The following is an 18,765-nucleotide window of genomic DNA, read 5'->3' as shown; positions in this document are numbered from 1 at the left end:
ATCATTCTAAGTACTGTATCAATATGAATACACAAATAAACGACATCTACCTATATACATGTAAAATGCCATGCAGGGATTCCCTTGACTATTTCTAACGGATGGCGTTAAACAAACTACTCAACCGATTCATTGAAATGAACATTAATCAGATTGAAAACAGACTTCACTACTCTTATCGGCATTTTTGCAAATGATGTTTATGATAAGAAACAGAATAAGCAGGTTTAACCAGAGACCCTCACCAATCTTAACAAGTGCACAACTGTCTTTACACTGCAAAAGCACAGTACAGAAAAATCATGAAGAGTGAGTTTTAGAAGTGATTTTGACCGTGCTTTAGCCAATACATCACACCATCCTATATTACATTTTGCATATTATAAAGACTCACCCAGGTTTTGGTTTCGATGCCCAAGTGTAGCAAAATGGTGAAGAGTGCCAAGGTGGTGATGGGAGTGCCCCATGTAAACAAATCCACATCAGAGTCAACGTAAGCCTGCAAATATATGACATTCAAACAACACTGTTGCTTTCTTACAGACCCTACTTAAGTATTTTCACTTCTCATGCACACTGCAAAAAACCAAAGCAAGTAAATTTGCAGTTAAATATCTGAAAATTCTTGAAACAAGACATTTACTTTGAAGCATTAATTATTAACAAGCTAAAAATAAAAGATTATTATTATTTTTTTGCCAGCACAACAGACAAAATATACAAACTGAAAAGACACTATGCAAATCAGTCTTAATGTCCTATGAAGTCTTGCTTAAAGTATTTTTTTTTTCCCCTTATTTAAAGGATTTTTCAACATTTTTACTGGAAAACAAGTGAAAACTTTTTTGTAGTGCATCTGAACTGTACATACTGAACTAAAAAATTCCTATAAGATCAGATGGCCCCCAACTTAAAGGGATACTTCAGCGAATGCTCAAAATATTTAAATCAAACTTACAAAGTAAGGGATAAAGAAACAGATGAGGCTTTGGTAGAAGGCATCAATCATGTTCATCCAGAACATGTAGGGTTTATATTCCTGTATAAGAAATTCAAACAATCAGGTATAAAACACAAATAAACGGTTTGTGAATAAATCAAAGTAAAGGAAGACCTCTGCAGAGGGATATGGTTAGCAAAGCAGAGGCAACCGCTGCAGTTTAATTATCCCAGGTTGGAAAATTTCAGCACTTTCAAGATGATTAGTTGCTTTTATAAAATATTAGCTCCTGCTCGTGCTGTTTTTCCCTTTATGAAATTCAGCAGAGAATAAAAGACCCATTTTGAAACGGGTCAGCAAAAAACAATCAAAGCAATAACTGTGGCAACCGCTGCATGGGTAATATACTTCATATGCTTATAGAGGAACTGCTGACGGTGCACACCACAGGAAACTCAAGTGTGAATACATGTGGCAAAATGCTGTTCATGGGTTTTTATTTACCATTTACATTACACTTTCAATAGTCATTTTGGTCCCAATTATAATTCAATATATGCAGTTCATGGATGGTGTAATTATGTTCTGCCCAAACAGCATGTACCTCTGAGTTTTGCCCATTCATGTAAAGCTGCGGCAACTCCTGCAGGGTTTCTGCTGACACATCTTTGTCAAGGGTGCCGGTGATGAGCTGAGGGAATGCGGAGAACATCAGGTTGAAGAAAATCAGGTACCACTGATCAACCATGGCTGACCCAGAGAACCCACAGTAGAACTGATACCAAAAGATGAGGGCAACAAACATCTAGGGTGAGAAAGACAGCACAATAGAGGAAAAGAGGTGAGAGAAAGATAAAAAATCTATAATAAAAATCTATAACAGGGGTGGCGAATGTCGGTCCTAGAGAGCCGCAGCCCTGCAGAGTTTTGCTTCAACCCTGATCAAACTCACCTGAACAAGCTAATCAAGGTCTGAAGGGTTACTAGAAAGCTACAGGCAGGTGAGATTTAATTAGGGTTGGAGCTGAACTCTGCAGGGCTGTGGCTCTCCAGGACTGAGTTCGCCACCCCTGATCTATAATGAAGTTTGCAGTTGTTGTTGCCTCATAAGTGATTCATCTTCATTACGTCCAAGACATTTCTAGGACCTCCTCAATTCATCAAAGAATATATGAAGAACAGACAACAACATTTAAGAGCTTCTAGCTATAAACAATTCACGTCATGAAACTTCAACCTGTTAAACTGGATGCATAATTACACGGCTCTCTGGAATATGCTATTTGACTCCAGGATTGAGCAGATTTTTTTTTTATAATAGCTAAAATATATGTTTAAAGGAATTAAGTTTAAAGCATTACAACTTTTTTGGAAAAAAAAAAAAAAAAAAAAAAAGACCAATTAATTGACAAACCAAATACACAAATTAATATTTAAAGACAAGGTAGGTGATTTGAATTGAAAACATTATTTGTTATGTTGGTTGAAAGTCCAAACATTACGATAGGTTGTCCTACCTGCCTGTCAATGTACATATTTGCATACCTCCATGCACCCTGTTCGTGCAGACATGATACGTCATCAGTGTGTTCCACCGAGTGAGAATGGAAGGCGCTATTATTTTAATATTATGCACTTTGCACTGTAATGATTTCTCACTGGTGAATGAGACATGAGGTAATCTTGACAGCTTTGCATTCAATCACCCACCATCGTGTCGCTGATTAGCCTCAGGTCTGCCTGTGTGTGTTTTGGAGGAGGTGTGGCTTTAAAGAGTGATTATGCAGGGAAGGTGGGATCTTGCTTTAAAAGCTAGCTTGCTATTGCTAGCCTTTCCGAAATCACCTACCCTACCTTTAATGATTACAAGTATAAAAATAAATCAGAATGGTCATTTGAACCTTAAATCATCCAGCACTTATCACGATTTATAGAAGAAAACTAACAAATATATTCAAAAATTGAATTTGAACATTTTAATTCTACAGGATCCACAAACTGTAAACTGTGCATTTGGCCATCGACCCTGACAACTAATATCTTACTTGTCACTTTTAGCACTCACTCTTTCCCACACAATCAAATATTTTCAACTAAAAATAAATTATTTCATTCCTATTTTTGTATTTCGTAGCCATGTAATAAGCAGGATAACATAAAGCAAGCCTGTCATTATCATAAAATAAACCTCATTCAGTATGATACAATACTGATCACCATTTAAGAGTTTATTTTTGCAATACAAACTACATGTACAGTATATGTATTATTCCTGCCATATTGTTTTTCAAAGTCCCTTTACTGTAGTTCAACTTCAACCTATATATTAATGGTAATTATAATCAGGAAATGAGCAAACTTCATGGTCTCACAGCGTTTTTGTAGAAGAAGTAGAGGATCATGTTGGCGAGACGAGAGTAACACCAATGGCCGTGAACCAAGAGCAGCTTCTGCAGGTATCGAAATCGTGGCAGGGCAAAGTCACTGGCCATTACAGCCTATGAAAACAATGTGAACAGAACAGAGAAGACAGTAAATGTTAATAAAGGTTTGTCAATTACTGTGCAATTAAAACTATTTTCACAAAGCAATGGACAGCACTAGTGCATAAATAGGCGATGCTATGAATAACATCTATTTTATTTTAATAGCATATTTTTAACATTATTAAAAAGTGAAAAAAAAATCAAATATGCATTCCTTTCCAATGCTGTTACATGTTGGCCTATTGAGTTAAAATGTTATAAACACGTTTATATAAAATGGATTTTGACGACATCTGGCTTGAGGCTCAAGATCTATTAAGTGAGACACACACGCGGCATGGCATCTGTATATATTCATAAGACAAAAGATTAACATCAGCCTAGTGACAAAACATTTGTGAGGACATTTTTGCATAAAAGAATTATGAAAAGCCTTCCTGACTGTGGAATCTGGTGAAAATGATCTCCCGTCCTTCACCCATCTATTCTTTATCATACACAGTTAACATGTCATCTATCAGCATGAAAGATACCGCCTTGTTGCCTCTAATGGCATTTGGGATTTTAATCAGCAGCATCAGCCATGTTCTCCATCCTCGTTGTCATTCTCTCCACATCAAGCAAGCATAAAAAAGCAGGTGAGATCAGTTATTACCTTACTATGTTTGGCACATTTTGGTCTACGGGACAGAGTCATAAACAGATTCTCATTAGGGTTGTTTAATACTGAACGCTGACCTCAAGAAGAGAACTTTGGCACACAGCGGAGAGTGGTGCCTCATTACGGCCAGATCTTTTGCTGATGTCATGGCCTAATGGTTAGAGAGTTTGACTCTTAACCCTAAGGTTGTGGGTTCGAGTCTTGGGCCGGCAATACCACGACTGAGGTGCCCTTGAGCAAGGCACCGAACCCCAAACTGCTCTCCGGGCGCCACAGCATAAAATGGCTGCCCACTGCTCCGGGTGTGTGTTCACGGTGTGAGTGTGTGCATTTTGGATGGGTTAAATGCAAAGCACGAATTCTGAGTATGGGTCACCATACTTGGCTGTATGTCATGTCACTTAAAAAAAACAAAACAAACAACAACAAAAAAAAAAAGTGTCACTTTCACGTTTTTTTATTTTTATTAATCTGCTAATTTATGAGACAGAGCGTCAAACAGATGAGCTCATGGGGCTTCCTGTTTCTCTTCTCACCTTAACAGGATGTATATTCTGTAGGCCTGCCACTGAAAACAGAGCAGAGGGGGGTGGGAAGCTATTTGTGGGCAAAGTGGAGATTTTCTGAGAAACCAGAACGAAATAGGCAGTTCCCAGAGACGAACAAGTGGAGGGCGCTTTATACAAATGAACTGCTGAAGGAACCATATGCTGCGTATCGCCCAAATAAAGCAAAACTGCTACCACTGCATATAGTGCATTTAGGTTAAAACTGTCCTTAAAAAAGGCATGGGTCAATATATCAGGAGAAGAGTCAATCTTTCAACTGGTTCTGCTTTTGGAGCCAGATTTCAAGTTACTACAGTACCAAAATTCTTTATTGCAAAAACAAACAAAATCAAGCATTAAATTTGATGAATATGGAATTGTATACTTCACATTTTTCTGGTCCTTGTTTAGTAACTTTCTAGCAATTTTTTTTAAACACAGCAGTTTCAAAATTCATATCCAAGTTATAACTGAGTGCAATTTATACTTAATACATGTACACTCCCATTCAAAAATTTGGGGCCAGTAAGATTTTTATTTTTTAAAGGAAATTGATACTTTCATTCTAAAAAGATCTATTAAACTGATTAGAAGACATTTATAATGTTAAAAAAGTAAAATTCTTCTGTTTATTTGAACATTCAATAAATACATAAATAAATAAATAAATAAATAAAATAAATTTCCATAAAATTAGTTAGCAGTCAAAAATAGTTAACTGTCTTCAACAATGATAAGAAATGTTTCTTGTGTAGGAATAAATCACTTTTTAAAATGTTAAAAAAATAGAAAACATTTTAAATTACTGCATTTTTGCTCAAATAAATGCAGACTCAGTGAGAAGACGACTTTATTAAATAATAATAATATCTTACCGCCCCCAAACTTCAGTGCATTTTGCCATCTTATCATGAATCTACAGCATTGATTTGTCAAGCACATATAATCCCATTATTGTGATTATATACACACACAGTGGTTTTCTAAACTCCTATTTATTTTCAAACTGTGTAATTTATGCTGTAGGACAAAACAAAAATTTGTAACTATAGTCAATAATACTGTTAACATTATTAATTATTTGTATTTAGAGTTGTTTTCCCTGTTGCTGACCCTATCAGGAGAGACTGCAACTCATAATTGGGTTGTGAACCACCAGTTGAGAACCACTGGTGTAAGGTACCATTTATTAACTGTCTGAGTACAGGCTGTCTCTGTATCTTGGCAAAAAAAAATCTTTATAAAACAATTTATGTATATCCAGAATTGTGGTGCATTAACTCTGCAATCCTGCTTTACAATGCTCATTCCTCTCGTACTCTACACTTAAGGCAGAGAGTAAAGTGTAGCCACAATGTATGGTTCTACAATTATCCAGAATACAATCATCTCCACCATCCTCTTTCAAACACCTATGTCAACATCAGTTCCCCTTGATCATTTCAGTGTCTCCTTACCTGCATGCCCTCCTGTCCGGAGATTCCCACTCCTACATCAGCCACTTGGATCATACTAACATCATTAGCGCCGTCACCTAGAATGAATGAAAAAAAACAGACCAAAAGAGGGTGAGAAAGAGGCGAGTGAGTTATCAATTCCATTTCACTTTGCACAATGTCAGCCTGCATTAATGCAAACATCGCATCAGCAGCAAAGTGCTCTGCTGGCAAAAACAAACAACATAAATTAAACACAAAAGAGCCCAGAAACAAGCTGCCGTTTCTGAAATGAACTGGAATGGCATTAGCAGGGTGACATGACTTTACATCAATGTCACCTTTTACACACCTAAATAGTCTCAAAAAAAGCTTACTAAGTCAAATCGCACAGGAACCCAAATGGGACGGTCATGCTAAATTTAGCATTCCATTCATCAGTTCAAGTTTAGTCAAGTCTGAGCTGCAAATATTTTGGCTTGGTTTCATTCTGTTCTATATAATAGAAGTTTTAAACTAAATGAGGCACCTTGTTAAACTATTAAACACAAACTTCAACCAGAAAAGGGTACAAAGACAAAAATGTTGGCCCTGTCTGAAAGTTAAAAATTTTATGGTTATATAGCAGTAAGCAAGGTTAGACAGATAAATAGTGAGAGCGGAATAAAGGAATGTTTGTGTTTGATTGTTGAGTTTAAAATCAAGAACATTATGAAACAGACTTTAAACATAAACTCTAGAATATTTATGATTGTCTGCTACATGAAAAGCCAAAGTCCAAACAGAAGAAATAAGTACACCAAGTTAGAACAAAGACACTATATTTCAGAATATCTGATCACAGGAAAACTTAGTCCAGTTAGAGAATAAAAGGTGAGGCCATTTAAAAAAAAATCACATGATTATTATGAACTGTAAATTGACAACATGCGGCCTGAAACTACTGTATGGCGAGAGTGTACTTCAGTTAATACATAATGTGTGTTCAAAGGTGTTTATCTTGGACCTTTGAATCTGCCTTGAGGTGTTTTATAAAATCATTCTCTGTTGCCTGAGACAAAAGGTGTAGTGCTGACTTGACCCCAAGCTATCATCAAAAGCTGACTTTCCAGCTAAAAAGCTAGTAGGCTTTGAAGTATACACAAAAGTAATAACCCGCTGAGACTGTCAGTCGCCTTTGTCCAAACTGAAACAAACAAACGTGGCAGCCAAATTCAACAAGACCACCTTTATTTGAAGTATGCCAAAAAAGCAAATATGCTTAGCATGAGAACCGGTAACATCTGCTGCGAATGTGTCTGTACACCATAAATGTCCATTCATTAGAGTCATGCAGTGAAGAAGACAAGGCTCTGATTCATTCTGTAATGAAGTCTGTCAATTTCAAGGCAAAGGAGTTTATTTACAGCACCGCCGAGGGTCGTCTGAGCACTCGCTCTCTCATTCCCCTCCAAAACGACAGTGTTAATGTTTTAAGCATGAGGCATAAATGAATTACAAATTATTTTATTCCAAGGCAGGGGGAAATGACCTGAGGTAACCTGCTGTTTCTGCAGGCAGGTGGCTCAGTCTCGATGCACCTTGCATCTCTCTCTCTCTCCCTAAAGCCATCTGGATAATTAGCTAGAGTGCTGTGTAGGCTTGTAAATATGGCATTCTGCACTGAAGAAAGGACAGACACGTGCTGTCCAGTCACCACTAAAATGTTTACTTGGCAATACCAGGGACCATTAATCTTCAAATTCGACTTGCCAAGCAAAAAGTACGAGAAACAACAACAACAACAAAAGAACATCTATGCTACCCATTTTGTGCTTCTATTAAATTAAAGAACCAGTTATTGTTTAAAGAGACAGTTCAAGCAAAAATGAAAGTTCAGTCAACATTTACTCACCCTCATGTCTTCTCAAGCCCATTTGAGGACATATTTTGTACTGGTTATACTTTTCCATGCAATTAGAGTGAATGGAGACTGAAGCTTTCAAGTTTCAAAAAGGATGCAAATTTTCATGCAACAAATTCAGCTAAACTAAACTGTTAAAAACCCACTTGAGAATAAGCATTTGCAACAAACACTATATAGATAAATCATAAAAAACGACCAAACAAATCCACCACTTACCTATTGCCAGCGTCATGACCTTGAGCTTGTTACGCACTAACTTGACCACCATGCTCTTCTGCAGGGGCGTCGAGCGACAGCATAGAACGGACCTGCAACTTCGAGCCACAGCAAGGAACTTGTCTTCCAAACTCTTGTCCAGTGCGTAGGCCAAGGTCCGGCCGTCGATCACCAGCCCTAGCCGGTGCACCAGGAAGGGACTGGAGTGGCCAGAGGAGGCCGGGGAACACACCGGAGAAGAGAAGTGGATGCCAGCATAGTCTCTAGCTGCTTGAGGATCTGGTCGAGGGTTGCAAAGGAACTTGGCCTGGATGTAGTGCAGACTGTTCTCGAGCAATACAGCACAGGCCTCCTAGTAAGAGTTCACATTTGATGGAAAAAAAAATAAAAAAATCAGGAAGGTTGTAAAAGGACACAAAGATCTCATGAGGGTTAGGCAACATCTGGCAAACAGAGAAATGTAGCAAAAAAAAAAAAAAAAATGATGACTCCAACACAACAGATCACAATTATGGTATGAATTATATAACAAATTTACTGTGCCAAATCACTTTTATTAAATGTATACTCCACCCAAAAATATAAATTTTGTTATCATTTAGTCACCTTTATGTGATTCCAAACCTCTGACTTGCTTTCTTCAGTAAAACATAAAAATCACTGACACTGAGATTCTCAAAATATCTTCTTTTTTTGTTCATTTAGTTATCCAAACAGCTTGGTTCCCAACATTCTTCAAAATATCTTCTTTTGTTCCACAGAAGAAATAAAGTCATACAGCTTTGCAATGACATGAGGGCGAGTAAATGACAAGTTTTATTGTTGGGTGAACTATCCCTTTAAGCAAGGAAAAAGTTCTGACTAATACAGCGAGTCAGTGATTAAGACATTCCTGTAAGACAGCTCTTTGCCAGTCTGTTTTTTTTTTTTAAAACAAAACTCATGTGGAAGCTTCACGTGTTCTCCAAGCAGACAAAATGAAACATCATGAGAGCTCATTCAAGCCAGTCCAGCTGTTCTATGGGGAAACACCTACAATCTAATAGTGGACAATGTCATGCAGGGGAATACGCATATAGTTTGTTATATGGGTGTTTTTTCAACTATAAACACTTTTGGCCCTTTAGGTCTAAATAAATTACCTTATAAAATATTTTCATTTGTGCTGGCCTAAGAAGGACTTTTTAATGGCTGATGCTGTTATCTTAGAAAGCAGGTTGGCTGATATAAATGCAACATATGTAATATCACTTTATTTAAAGTTATGATTAAAGATTACACGGGCACATAAATCTAAAAACAATAATAATAATAATAATAAAAAAAGATGCTGAGATATTCTATAAATAAAAATGGGTCAATTTTGATTTCATGGTGACTTTAATTTAAAGACAGTAAAAAACACATGCTACAACAAAATTCATATTAATATTTACTTTATTAGAACTTGAAAATTAATACACATAATTGTTTTAAAATAATTTATTATGTGCCTGTGCTGAGCTGCTTTCACATAGTAGATATCTGACAAACAAATAACAAAGGAAAAGTGTTGAGATCAATTAATAATAAATATAATAATAATAATAATAATAATAATAATAATAACAACAACTATTAAATACAATATTATCATATAAAAAAATAAGTAATCAGCCCTTGAAAGACTAAAAAGCTCATAGTGGAAAAAACTCATATGGTAGATGAGTGAGGGGGAAAAAAGGTACAGTTGTGGCAGAAATTGAACTACAGTTTGTGTTTTCAACTGGAACAAACAGGCCTACAAATTATGGGCAATACCTTCAGACATTTCTGTCATTCCTGGTAGCAAAAAGCAAAACAAGAACAATAATCATATCAGAGAAAAAATAAACAAGATCAAACAGAATCTACTCCAAAGATATAATAAAATTATAAAAAGGCTCTTGTGAGAACTGATATTAAACATTTTCCAAACTCTGTAGTTGTAGGCAAGTTGTCAGCTGGAGTGGGCAGCCTGAGAGTAATAGTTATTTTTTTTAATAAGGCATATGTAAAACACATGTAGTGTTGGGAATTCTGAGACATTTCAGCAAATAAATTCTTTAAAACATTTCAAATTTAAATGAATTAGTTCTTAAATTCAGTTTAGTGATAGTGTGGCCTTAAGATTCATATTGTTTGGAGATGAGGAATCTGATTACACAATTAACTCCAGAGCTAATCAACAGATCAGTTGTTTATCAAAATAGTCATCAGATGTAGGCCGAAGCCTCACTCAGTCAGCATTCAGAGGGAGAAGGAAGTGAAGTGAAAAAGCGGAGCAGCTTTGACTGCAGCAGTGCATGCTGGGTGTACCTGTGAGTCAGCATTAAGAGTGATTATCTCCTCCTCTGGGTCCAGCAGTTTGCAGGCGTAGGCAATGTTGATGGCAGTCTCTTGTTTATCTCCTGTCAGCACCCAGATCTGAAGGCCCGCTTTTCTCAGAGAGGCGATGGTCTCGGGAACCCCATCCTGAAGTCTGTCCTCAATACCTGTTGCTCCTATTTAAAAAGACAGACAGACAGAGAGATTTTATGCATGTACCCACTTGTGTGTGTGGTACTAAGCACTTGTGTTTTGAATTCCGAAATATAATAAAGGAATAGTTCCCCCAAAAATGACAATTCTGTCATCATTTACTCTCCTTCAAGTTGTTCCAAACCTATATGTCTTACTTTCTTCTGCTGAACACAAAAGAATATATTTTGAAGAATGTTGCAGGTAGCCACTGACATCCATAGTATGAAAAAAAAAAAACATACTATGAAAGTCAATAGGGACCAGCTACTGTTTGGTTACTTGCATTCTTTAAAGTATCTTCTTTTGTGTTTAGCAGAAGAAAGAAACTCATAGATGTTTGAAACAACTTGAGGGTGAACTATCGCTTTAACACCAGGTGCAACTTAGTACTTAATGGACTAAGAGTGCTTTAGGGACTATTATTACCCAGAAGTTGGAGATTGGTCTCTAGTCGTAATGCAGACTCAAATAGCAGCTCCTCCCTCCTCTGTATAGCGGTCTCAGCTTCCAGGTGATGTTGTAGCCAACTTGCATACTCCTCCTTACTGAGAACCTGGACCAAACAAATACAATCACATCACATCAGCTCAAGGAGTTCAATAAATATTATTTTCCATAAATGAGTTTTGATAAAGCAGTGGTTGTCACACTGTAGTACTGTTTCAAAAAGTTTTTAAAAGAGATGTGTGAAAAAAAGACAAAAGAGAGAAGAACCCAATAAGGTATTCTGGTTGCTGGCTTAAAAAAACAAACAGGTGGAGAAAATAAAACTAACACAAAAAGAGGCTTGTTAAACTTTAAACAGCTCCATTTATGTATGAATTCACACTTAACCGTGTGAAAAATAATTGTATGCAAGCTGTTCAAGGCTTCCCTTCTGTTAAGGTGACTATTTAGCAACAGTGGTAATGAAACATGCCAAAAAGAAGAAAAGCTAGAATTCATACTTTTAAAATATATAAGAAGTGTTAGAGCATAGCCGGGCTTTAGTGAGAAAAAGGGGAAAAAGTAGTGTGTTTTGTTGGTTAAAAATCTGATTGTCAATGACAGCTGAAAGCTGCTTCAATAGGTTCATGTGAGCATGTGGAAGCTTGTTGAAAAATTAGAGAGAAAAAACAAAACAAAAACATCTCACAATATATGGCAACCAGACTCCCACAAGGAACTTACTGAGTTAAGTCAGAGAAGAGAGTGAGGGCATATATTACTATTCATGAGATATGGAGAGAGAAAGAGAGATCTCTCTCTCAATATAACCCATATGAAGGTAATTCAAAAACATTATTCGTGTAAGTGCATATTATATTTTATTATAACACAAAGAATGTGTTGCCCATTTAACTGTCAATTTATTAAAATTGAATATAGAGTCACACACAATTTTTTTATGTTTTGTATATAATTGTCATTAATACATCTAAACTTATTAAATTGTCACCCTTAAAAAAAAAAAAAAATTATCTAATTGTTGAGTTAGTGTTACCTTTTTGGCAATACAGAGTGTTCTGAGACCATCTGCAGCATAAAGATTTAAATAGTTTTGAGTTTTATACAAGATTTTCCTTTGTCGCTTTCCTTTGCAATCATCTGCAATACAAAAACACAAAGAAAACCAAAAAGAAAAATTAGACAATCCATTAAAATATTCTAACATTTAGAGTAGGATTTACTAAAATAATGTTAAACACACACACAGTGTAAAAAACACATACTATAAGTAGACAGCTAAACTAATCACGCCAGCCTCTTCCAAGTTGGTTCTCTATGTTGCCAATGGCTTCCTCAACAAGGCCATTAGATTTAATCAAGATGGCAGAGTGTTTTGAAAGGTTGACTGGATAAGCTGGCTACAGAGCATTTTGAGGTTTATTGCTCTTGTGTTATTGCTCAGTGCATTTCTTCCTGACAGGAAGAGCAGAACAAATTGTTTGGGATGATCACTTCCCAACATGGACGACCGTCAGCCAAGACGAGGGGGCGAGTGCGCCAAACCTCACATATTCACCGAATGATTCATCACCACCTCTGCAACTGTGGGACGACTGGACCTGTTTTTCCAGAGACTGATGCATTGACTCAGGAATTAAATGTTCTTAATAAACATATAGGTAAACTAAATCCCCATATCATGCCCTGACATGACCCTTCAAAGAGTGAAAAGGAAAATTGTACTGAATTCTTTCATTATATAAGTAACAGTATTTAAAGGGTTAAGTGGGCAATTTTTAAACTGCTAGCAACACAAATGGAGTGGTATCATTCATGTTCATAGCTCATTCCGTGTGGGACGACCTATGAACCGAAGTATTTGAGTATATACAAAATAAATATTTCAGTATGTACAAAAGTAAGTAAAAGTATGTGCAGAGAATCTTGAAAGCTTGACTGAGCCATAGAAGATAAACAAGCAAGCAAACCAATAAACAAAATAAATAACTAAAAGTCTTCACCTTTAAAATAAAAACACAACTACTTTACCTTTAAAGCTTGCCTAAAAAACAAAACAAATCAAACAAACACCCTCAAAAGAACTAAAAAAAAAAAAAAAAAAAAAAAAAAAAAAAAAAAAAAAAACAAAAAAAACCCCCAAAAAAAAAAAAAAAAAAAAACACAAAACACCAAAAAAAAAAAACACAAAACACCAAAAAAACAAAAACAAAAAAAAAAACAAATCAAAACACAAAAAACGAACCAAACCCAAACAAAATATTTTTGATGTATTATATAATGACTAGCAAATTTAGTCTGGGAATTCAACCAGAGAGACGGCTACTCGGAGAAATGAAAATTACACACCAGTTTCATATTACTGAAAGACGGAAATGACTGCCATTCCCCTAGCAAAAACATGGTGTCTTTTCCAAGATTTGTAATGGAGCACACTTTGGAACTTTTTTGTCTATGTTCTTCATTTCAACACGTTACATAATGACTGGAAACACACGTGTACTGTTTGGGTTTCCAAATCTTTATGGTTGCCTGGTCAGGACAGCTTTATGTCAATGAAGTTATAACTTCAAAGTTACAACAATTTATTGTTAAAGATTCGAAAGCTGTGTGGCTCAGGCTGGCACCTATAGTCTGTTTTTTTTTTTTTTTTTTTGTGCATTGTGTTATTAGACAAGCATGGCAAACATCCCACTGCTCTGAATGGAGTTATTGTACCTTCAGTTGGTCTGCTGTGCTAATTGAAAGTTCACACCCAGAGGTGAACAGTGGTCCAGAAGTACAGGAATATACACCAAGCATGTGTGTCTATATGTGCATGAAACAGTCCATAACCCGTAGTGAGGAACAGACTAAGTGTGTGTTTGCAGTTTTATGCTAATTAACCGCAGCGTAGGCTGTACACTTAATAAGCCTGGGGTCTCTAAACATATTTCCAGACTGCCAGCTAAACACATGGCAGAAAGAGGAAATGACACAACTTCCCAACTACTTGCAATGGCACTAGAAATAGTTTTGTTCCATATAGCTAGAAAAATAATCAAAATCTCAATTGTATAAATCTTTAATGCACTTTCAATGCAATTCTATGGGGCAAGATATTCCACCACTATAAACTTCAAAACACTTTTTAAAATGTACAGCAGCACTTAAACATGTTAACAATTAGACTAGTGTGATATAATTACATGACAACACTTTGTATAAAAAAATTCAAATAAAATAAAGTCGCAATGATAATAAATGATAATAAATTAACATTTTTTTCTGTATAGTGACATCCTTTTTTAGGGAAAAAAGCCAGGGAGTTTTATCTTTTGGGGACTTTTAACTAGTCTTATTTATTTATTTATTTTATTTAAAACACTGAATATCCTTGAAACAAGACAAATTCACTTTAGAAGAAACACTGCAATTTATTAAGACTTGAATTCATAGACTGGCCTGAATATGTGTTTGTCTTACTCCACTGGCCTTAGGGTTAGTGTTTTTTTTTTTTTTAAATAAATAAAAAAAACGACACTTGTTTTAAGTATAAATAAATTAAACACAAGGGACAAAATCTGTCAGTGCAGTAAGATGAAATACACTTAATATCTTATGCAGTGTTGCTTCAAGTAAATTAATCTTGGTTTGAGTATATTTAGATATTTTAACTGGAAAACATGACAAAATGTAATATGATTTTTTTTTTTTTATTTAATAAAAAAAAAAAAATATATATTCTGCAAAATATTAGCCAATCTTTGAAACAGACAAGAAAACTAGCACTGGCAACACCAGAGGTTTGTCTGTTTAGAACAGTAGCCTGTGACAATTAGACAAATATTACTGTTCAATATTATATAACATCCTTTACAAAAGTATCAGCTTCACATCTCTGCTTTACAAACTTTTTCTACTGCTATACTGACTTAATGCTAATACATTACACCACATGTGAGTTTTGTTTTTCATAAAACAAGTGATAAATCATTCTCTTTTCTAATCTGTAATATACTACACTGAAAAATGCTAAAGAAAAAAATAGAAAAGAACACTGAAAAAACCCATGTTCTAATTTTTTCTGCTCTTTCCTTCAAAAAGATAAGCAAATAGACCACTTGTGAACTATTCTAAGCCATAGTTTTATCTCTTTCTTGGCTGTCATCTTGACATTTAGATATATAACACAGGGCAGTACATGTAGTACTTCTTTTCAGTCATTTGTGTACACAGCATTAGCGAAAACTGCAACTGGAGCTGTTCTTTTGCCTGGAATACTAACAAGCAAGTCTACCTATGCAAATAGGATAGTTTATTACCACTAAAACCCTTGGCTACATCAAGAGCCAAAAACAATCTGGAAGCCATCCAGCCATGTTTGGGTGAAGGGGATGTATTGCCCTTTCTATGCTGACTATGTCTATCAGCATAGATCAACAATGTCAATCAAAATCCAGAGGCTACTTTAAGAACTCCAAAGACATGAAAAATTCAAAACATTTCCTTGAAAATCACACCATCTCACTCTCTGCTCTCTTTCAATTTCTTGGAGACATAAAAAATGCATTTATTCAATGTCCTAAAGAAATCAGATGTATTTTGGTCATTTGGCTGTGAGCCGTTATTCATTAATTCTGCTGGAATAAGCCTCATGTGCCATCTAACTGGGGCATGGAAAAAAACAAAAACAAAACAAAAGCACAGACTTCATTAAAATTTTAGTATGTTCAACAAGCATTCTAAAGCATAATCAACACTGAACATCAAAATAAACTAACCCAGAATAACTGATTCATTTCATAAGGGGGAAAGGTTGACAGGATGCCAGGTGTTTGTTTGTTATTCTGAATTCCAAAAAAAAAAAAAAAAAAAAAAAAAAAAAAAAAAAAAAAAAAGAGGACAGCTATTAGAAAATAAAAATAATAACATTAAAAGTTACAGACAGTTAAAATTATAGATTGTGAATTCATAGAAAGGTGTCTTTTAGAAGCTACAAGACTGTCAAAACTGCAACTTCAAACTTTGAATAAGATGAACACCACTTAAGGTGGTTATAAACTATTTTACTTTTTAAAGAAATACTGTATAATTTTATTCAGGAAGAATGCATTAATTTGACCAAGTGACAATAAAAAATGCTTCTTGTGCATTAAATCACAATATAAGAAAGATTTCCGAAGGATCATGTGACACTGAAAGACTAGTTTAATGGCTGTTGAAAATTCAGCTGTTGTCATCACAGAAATAAATTAATTTTTAAAATATATTAAAGAAAACTGTTATTCTAAATTATAATATTTCATTATATTTTTACATCATATTTCACAATATATATGAACAAATAAATGCATCTCACCGACCCATGAAGCACAATCTTTTGAATGACAATACATGCATATACACACATACATAAACACAAACACATACATGAAACCGAGGAAGAGAAAAGAGCATTGGGATCAGTACATGATACAAGCCAGACTCAAACCTGCGTCACTGTGAGCATATGAACTTTTTCTCAAATCTGAGCTTCATATTTTAAATATACAATGCAATGCATCAGTATTTCTGAATTGGACTGTCCTATTATTAAATGCATTGGTGCAGCCAAAATGTTATAAAGTGTGGGAACAATGTGCTCATCAATGTTGACATACCTGTGGCTGGTCTGATCAAATCCATGATGACTGAATCAGCACCCTTGGAGTAGACCGTGATTTGCTCTGTTAGCGGGTGTTTTACCACCACCGACATCCTCTTTCTTGTGGAATCAAAGCCCAGTGTGTGCAGAAGCTCGAAGCTCAGCTTGCCCAAGTGTGGAAGCTCCACGGTTACCTGATCCGGTAAACGACCGACAAGAGCACACTTGTAGGCCCGGGCTGCATAAACCAGCGCTGCCTCATCCGGTGATTCTGCCTCATATCTAAGCTCGCATTCATCTTGAGCCAAAGCTTTTGTTTTTTCAAAGTTGGGTGGGGTGGGGCTGAAGGCATGCTGCAGGTCATGCTCTGGACGCTTCTCCTCGTTCAGCTTGGTGAGCGTGCTCTCGGCCGAGGGGGAGGACAGCAGGCTGCAGCCCACTTTATGGGAGGACGAGCGGTTGGTGGCCAGACTGGAGGAGCTGCTGCTGTTGGAGCCAGAGGTCAGACGGCTCGGAGTGAAGCGCTTGATGAAGTCCTCGATGGTCTTCACTGGAGACTTCAACTCGTAGCGACGCACTTGATAAGAACCAAGACAAATTTGTCAAAACAAAGCTCCTTAAATATTTGTGCGCATTTAATATTGCAGCCAACTGGGAGGTTGATTTGTAAATCATTCCATAATAGATTGCAAGAAATTTTTTAACCGCATATACAGTGACCCCAAGAAGTTTTTGAATACTTAAGCATACTGCAGCCTGAACTCAATTGTAGGGCCCTATTAAATCAGTTTTATTTTTTCCCCAAATTCAGTTTTATTTTTTCCCAAATTCTGTTTTTTCCGGATTTTAAATTGCATTAATCTAATATCATGTCTAATTAATTAAAATCACAAAACGTATTCAGTTTCACATCAATTTATTAAAAGTTTAACAAAAATTACATGTTTAGGGCCCTATGAAATGTTTTATTTTTTCTTCACCATATGTTTTATTGTTACCTTATTCTGTATTATTATTTAAATGCATGAAAACAACTTAATTTATTCATTTTTTTCTTAAAATAGCTTTATGAAATGTTATTTTTTTCCCTCAGAAATTATGTTGTGTATTTACATTTTTATGGTTATCAAATTAAGGAATTAAACATTAATTTAATTTATCTTTTAATTATTGAAAATAAAGCAAACTTTATTTATTGGTAAACAAAAGGGAATTTACTATTAAAATTTAAACATGGAAGGAATGTTGTGTGATTATTCCTTAAAAAAATAATGTTTGTTTCTTTTTAGTAGTAGAAGGCTAGTAGTAGGCTATGTACATTCTGCTAAACAACAGTAATGCATTTCTGGCAAATACTTAAACCAGACTTTTATTTTGGCAGGTTGCCATGAATACCTTTACAGTTCTGTGTATGTGATTCGACGCTAGTTTTACTCAAATCAAACGGTCAAATACTCATGAAGTGACTCTCAGAGCAGTTCTGGAGATGTTGTTCATGTGTTTACGTCTTCATTTAGTGAGACGGCAGACGCTGAAATCACCGCGAGCGTCACACGCGCTTCCATGCGCCATTCATTAACAGATAAGTACACGCAGAACATGCAGGATTCATATTTAAATCGACTTTTCCAGCTTAAAATTTACAGATATTAGTCCATATCGCGATTTGATATGTGTAATGACCTACTTTTGATTAATTCATTCAAAATTTGACAAATTTCGTGACATTCCGCGTTAAACTGTAAATTTGTCAGTGACAGTCTGAAGTCACAGAGTAGTACCAGAGGAGTACCATCCTCAGGGAAGTTTGAGAGTAATTCATCCAACTCCTCCAAGAAGTTTCCCAGTTGACCTGGAGGATAATAAACAACTACAAGGTGGATTTTAACTGGGTGGGTAATAGAAATTCAAATGAATTGTTGCCATTTAGAGATGGTAATTAATTTCCATTAACCTGC

The 18,765-nt window shown here is 35.6% G+C and overlaps 1 protein-coding gene across 1 annotated transcript in view; it reads right to left on the bottom strand.

The window, feature by feature from the left end:
• The window catches only part of atp10a (ATPase phospholipid transporting 10A), a 42,900-nt gene that overhangs the window by 6,460 nt on the left and 17,675 nt on the right, over positions 1-18,765 (bottom strand). Inside the window, exons 10-19 of the mRNA XM_042758516.1 lie at positions 16,824-17,385; positions 12,218-12,321; positions 11,161-11,287; positions 10,531-10,715; positions 8,194-8,545; positions 6,093-6,169; positions 3,313-3,438; positions 1,545-1,745; positions 959-1,039; positions 395-499 (exon numbers count right to left, since the gene is read on the bottom strand). Of these exons, the coding sequence (XP_042614450.1) occupies positions 395-499; positions 959-1,039; positions 1,545-1,745; positions 3,313-3,438; positions 6,093-6,169; positions 8,194-8,545; positions 10,531-10,715; positions 11,161-11,287; positions 12,218-12,321; positions 16,824-17,385 (1,920 nt within the window). The remainder of the gene's footprint in view (positions 1-394; positions 500-958; positions 1,040-1,544; positions 1,746-3,312; positions 3,439-6,092; positions 6,170-8,193; positions 8,546-10,530; positions 10,716-11,160; positions 11,288-12,217; positions 12,322-16,823; positions 17,386-18,765) is intronic.

The sequence above is a fragment of the Cyprinus carpio genome, chromosome A6 (genome assembly GCF_018340385.1).
Source record: "Cyprinus carpio isolate SPL01 chromosome A6, ASM1834038v1, whole genome shotgun sequence".
Lineage (NCBI taxonomy): Eukaryota > Metazoa > Chordata > Actinopteri > Cypriniformes > Cyprinidae > Cyprinus > Cyprinus carpio.
The sequence above is the reverse complement of the archived record's forward strand: the minus strand, read 5'-3'. Positions and strand labels throughout refer to the sequence as shown.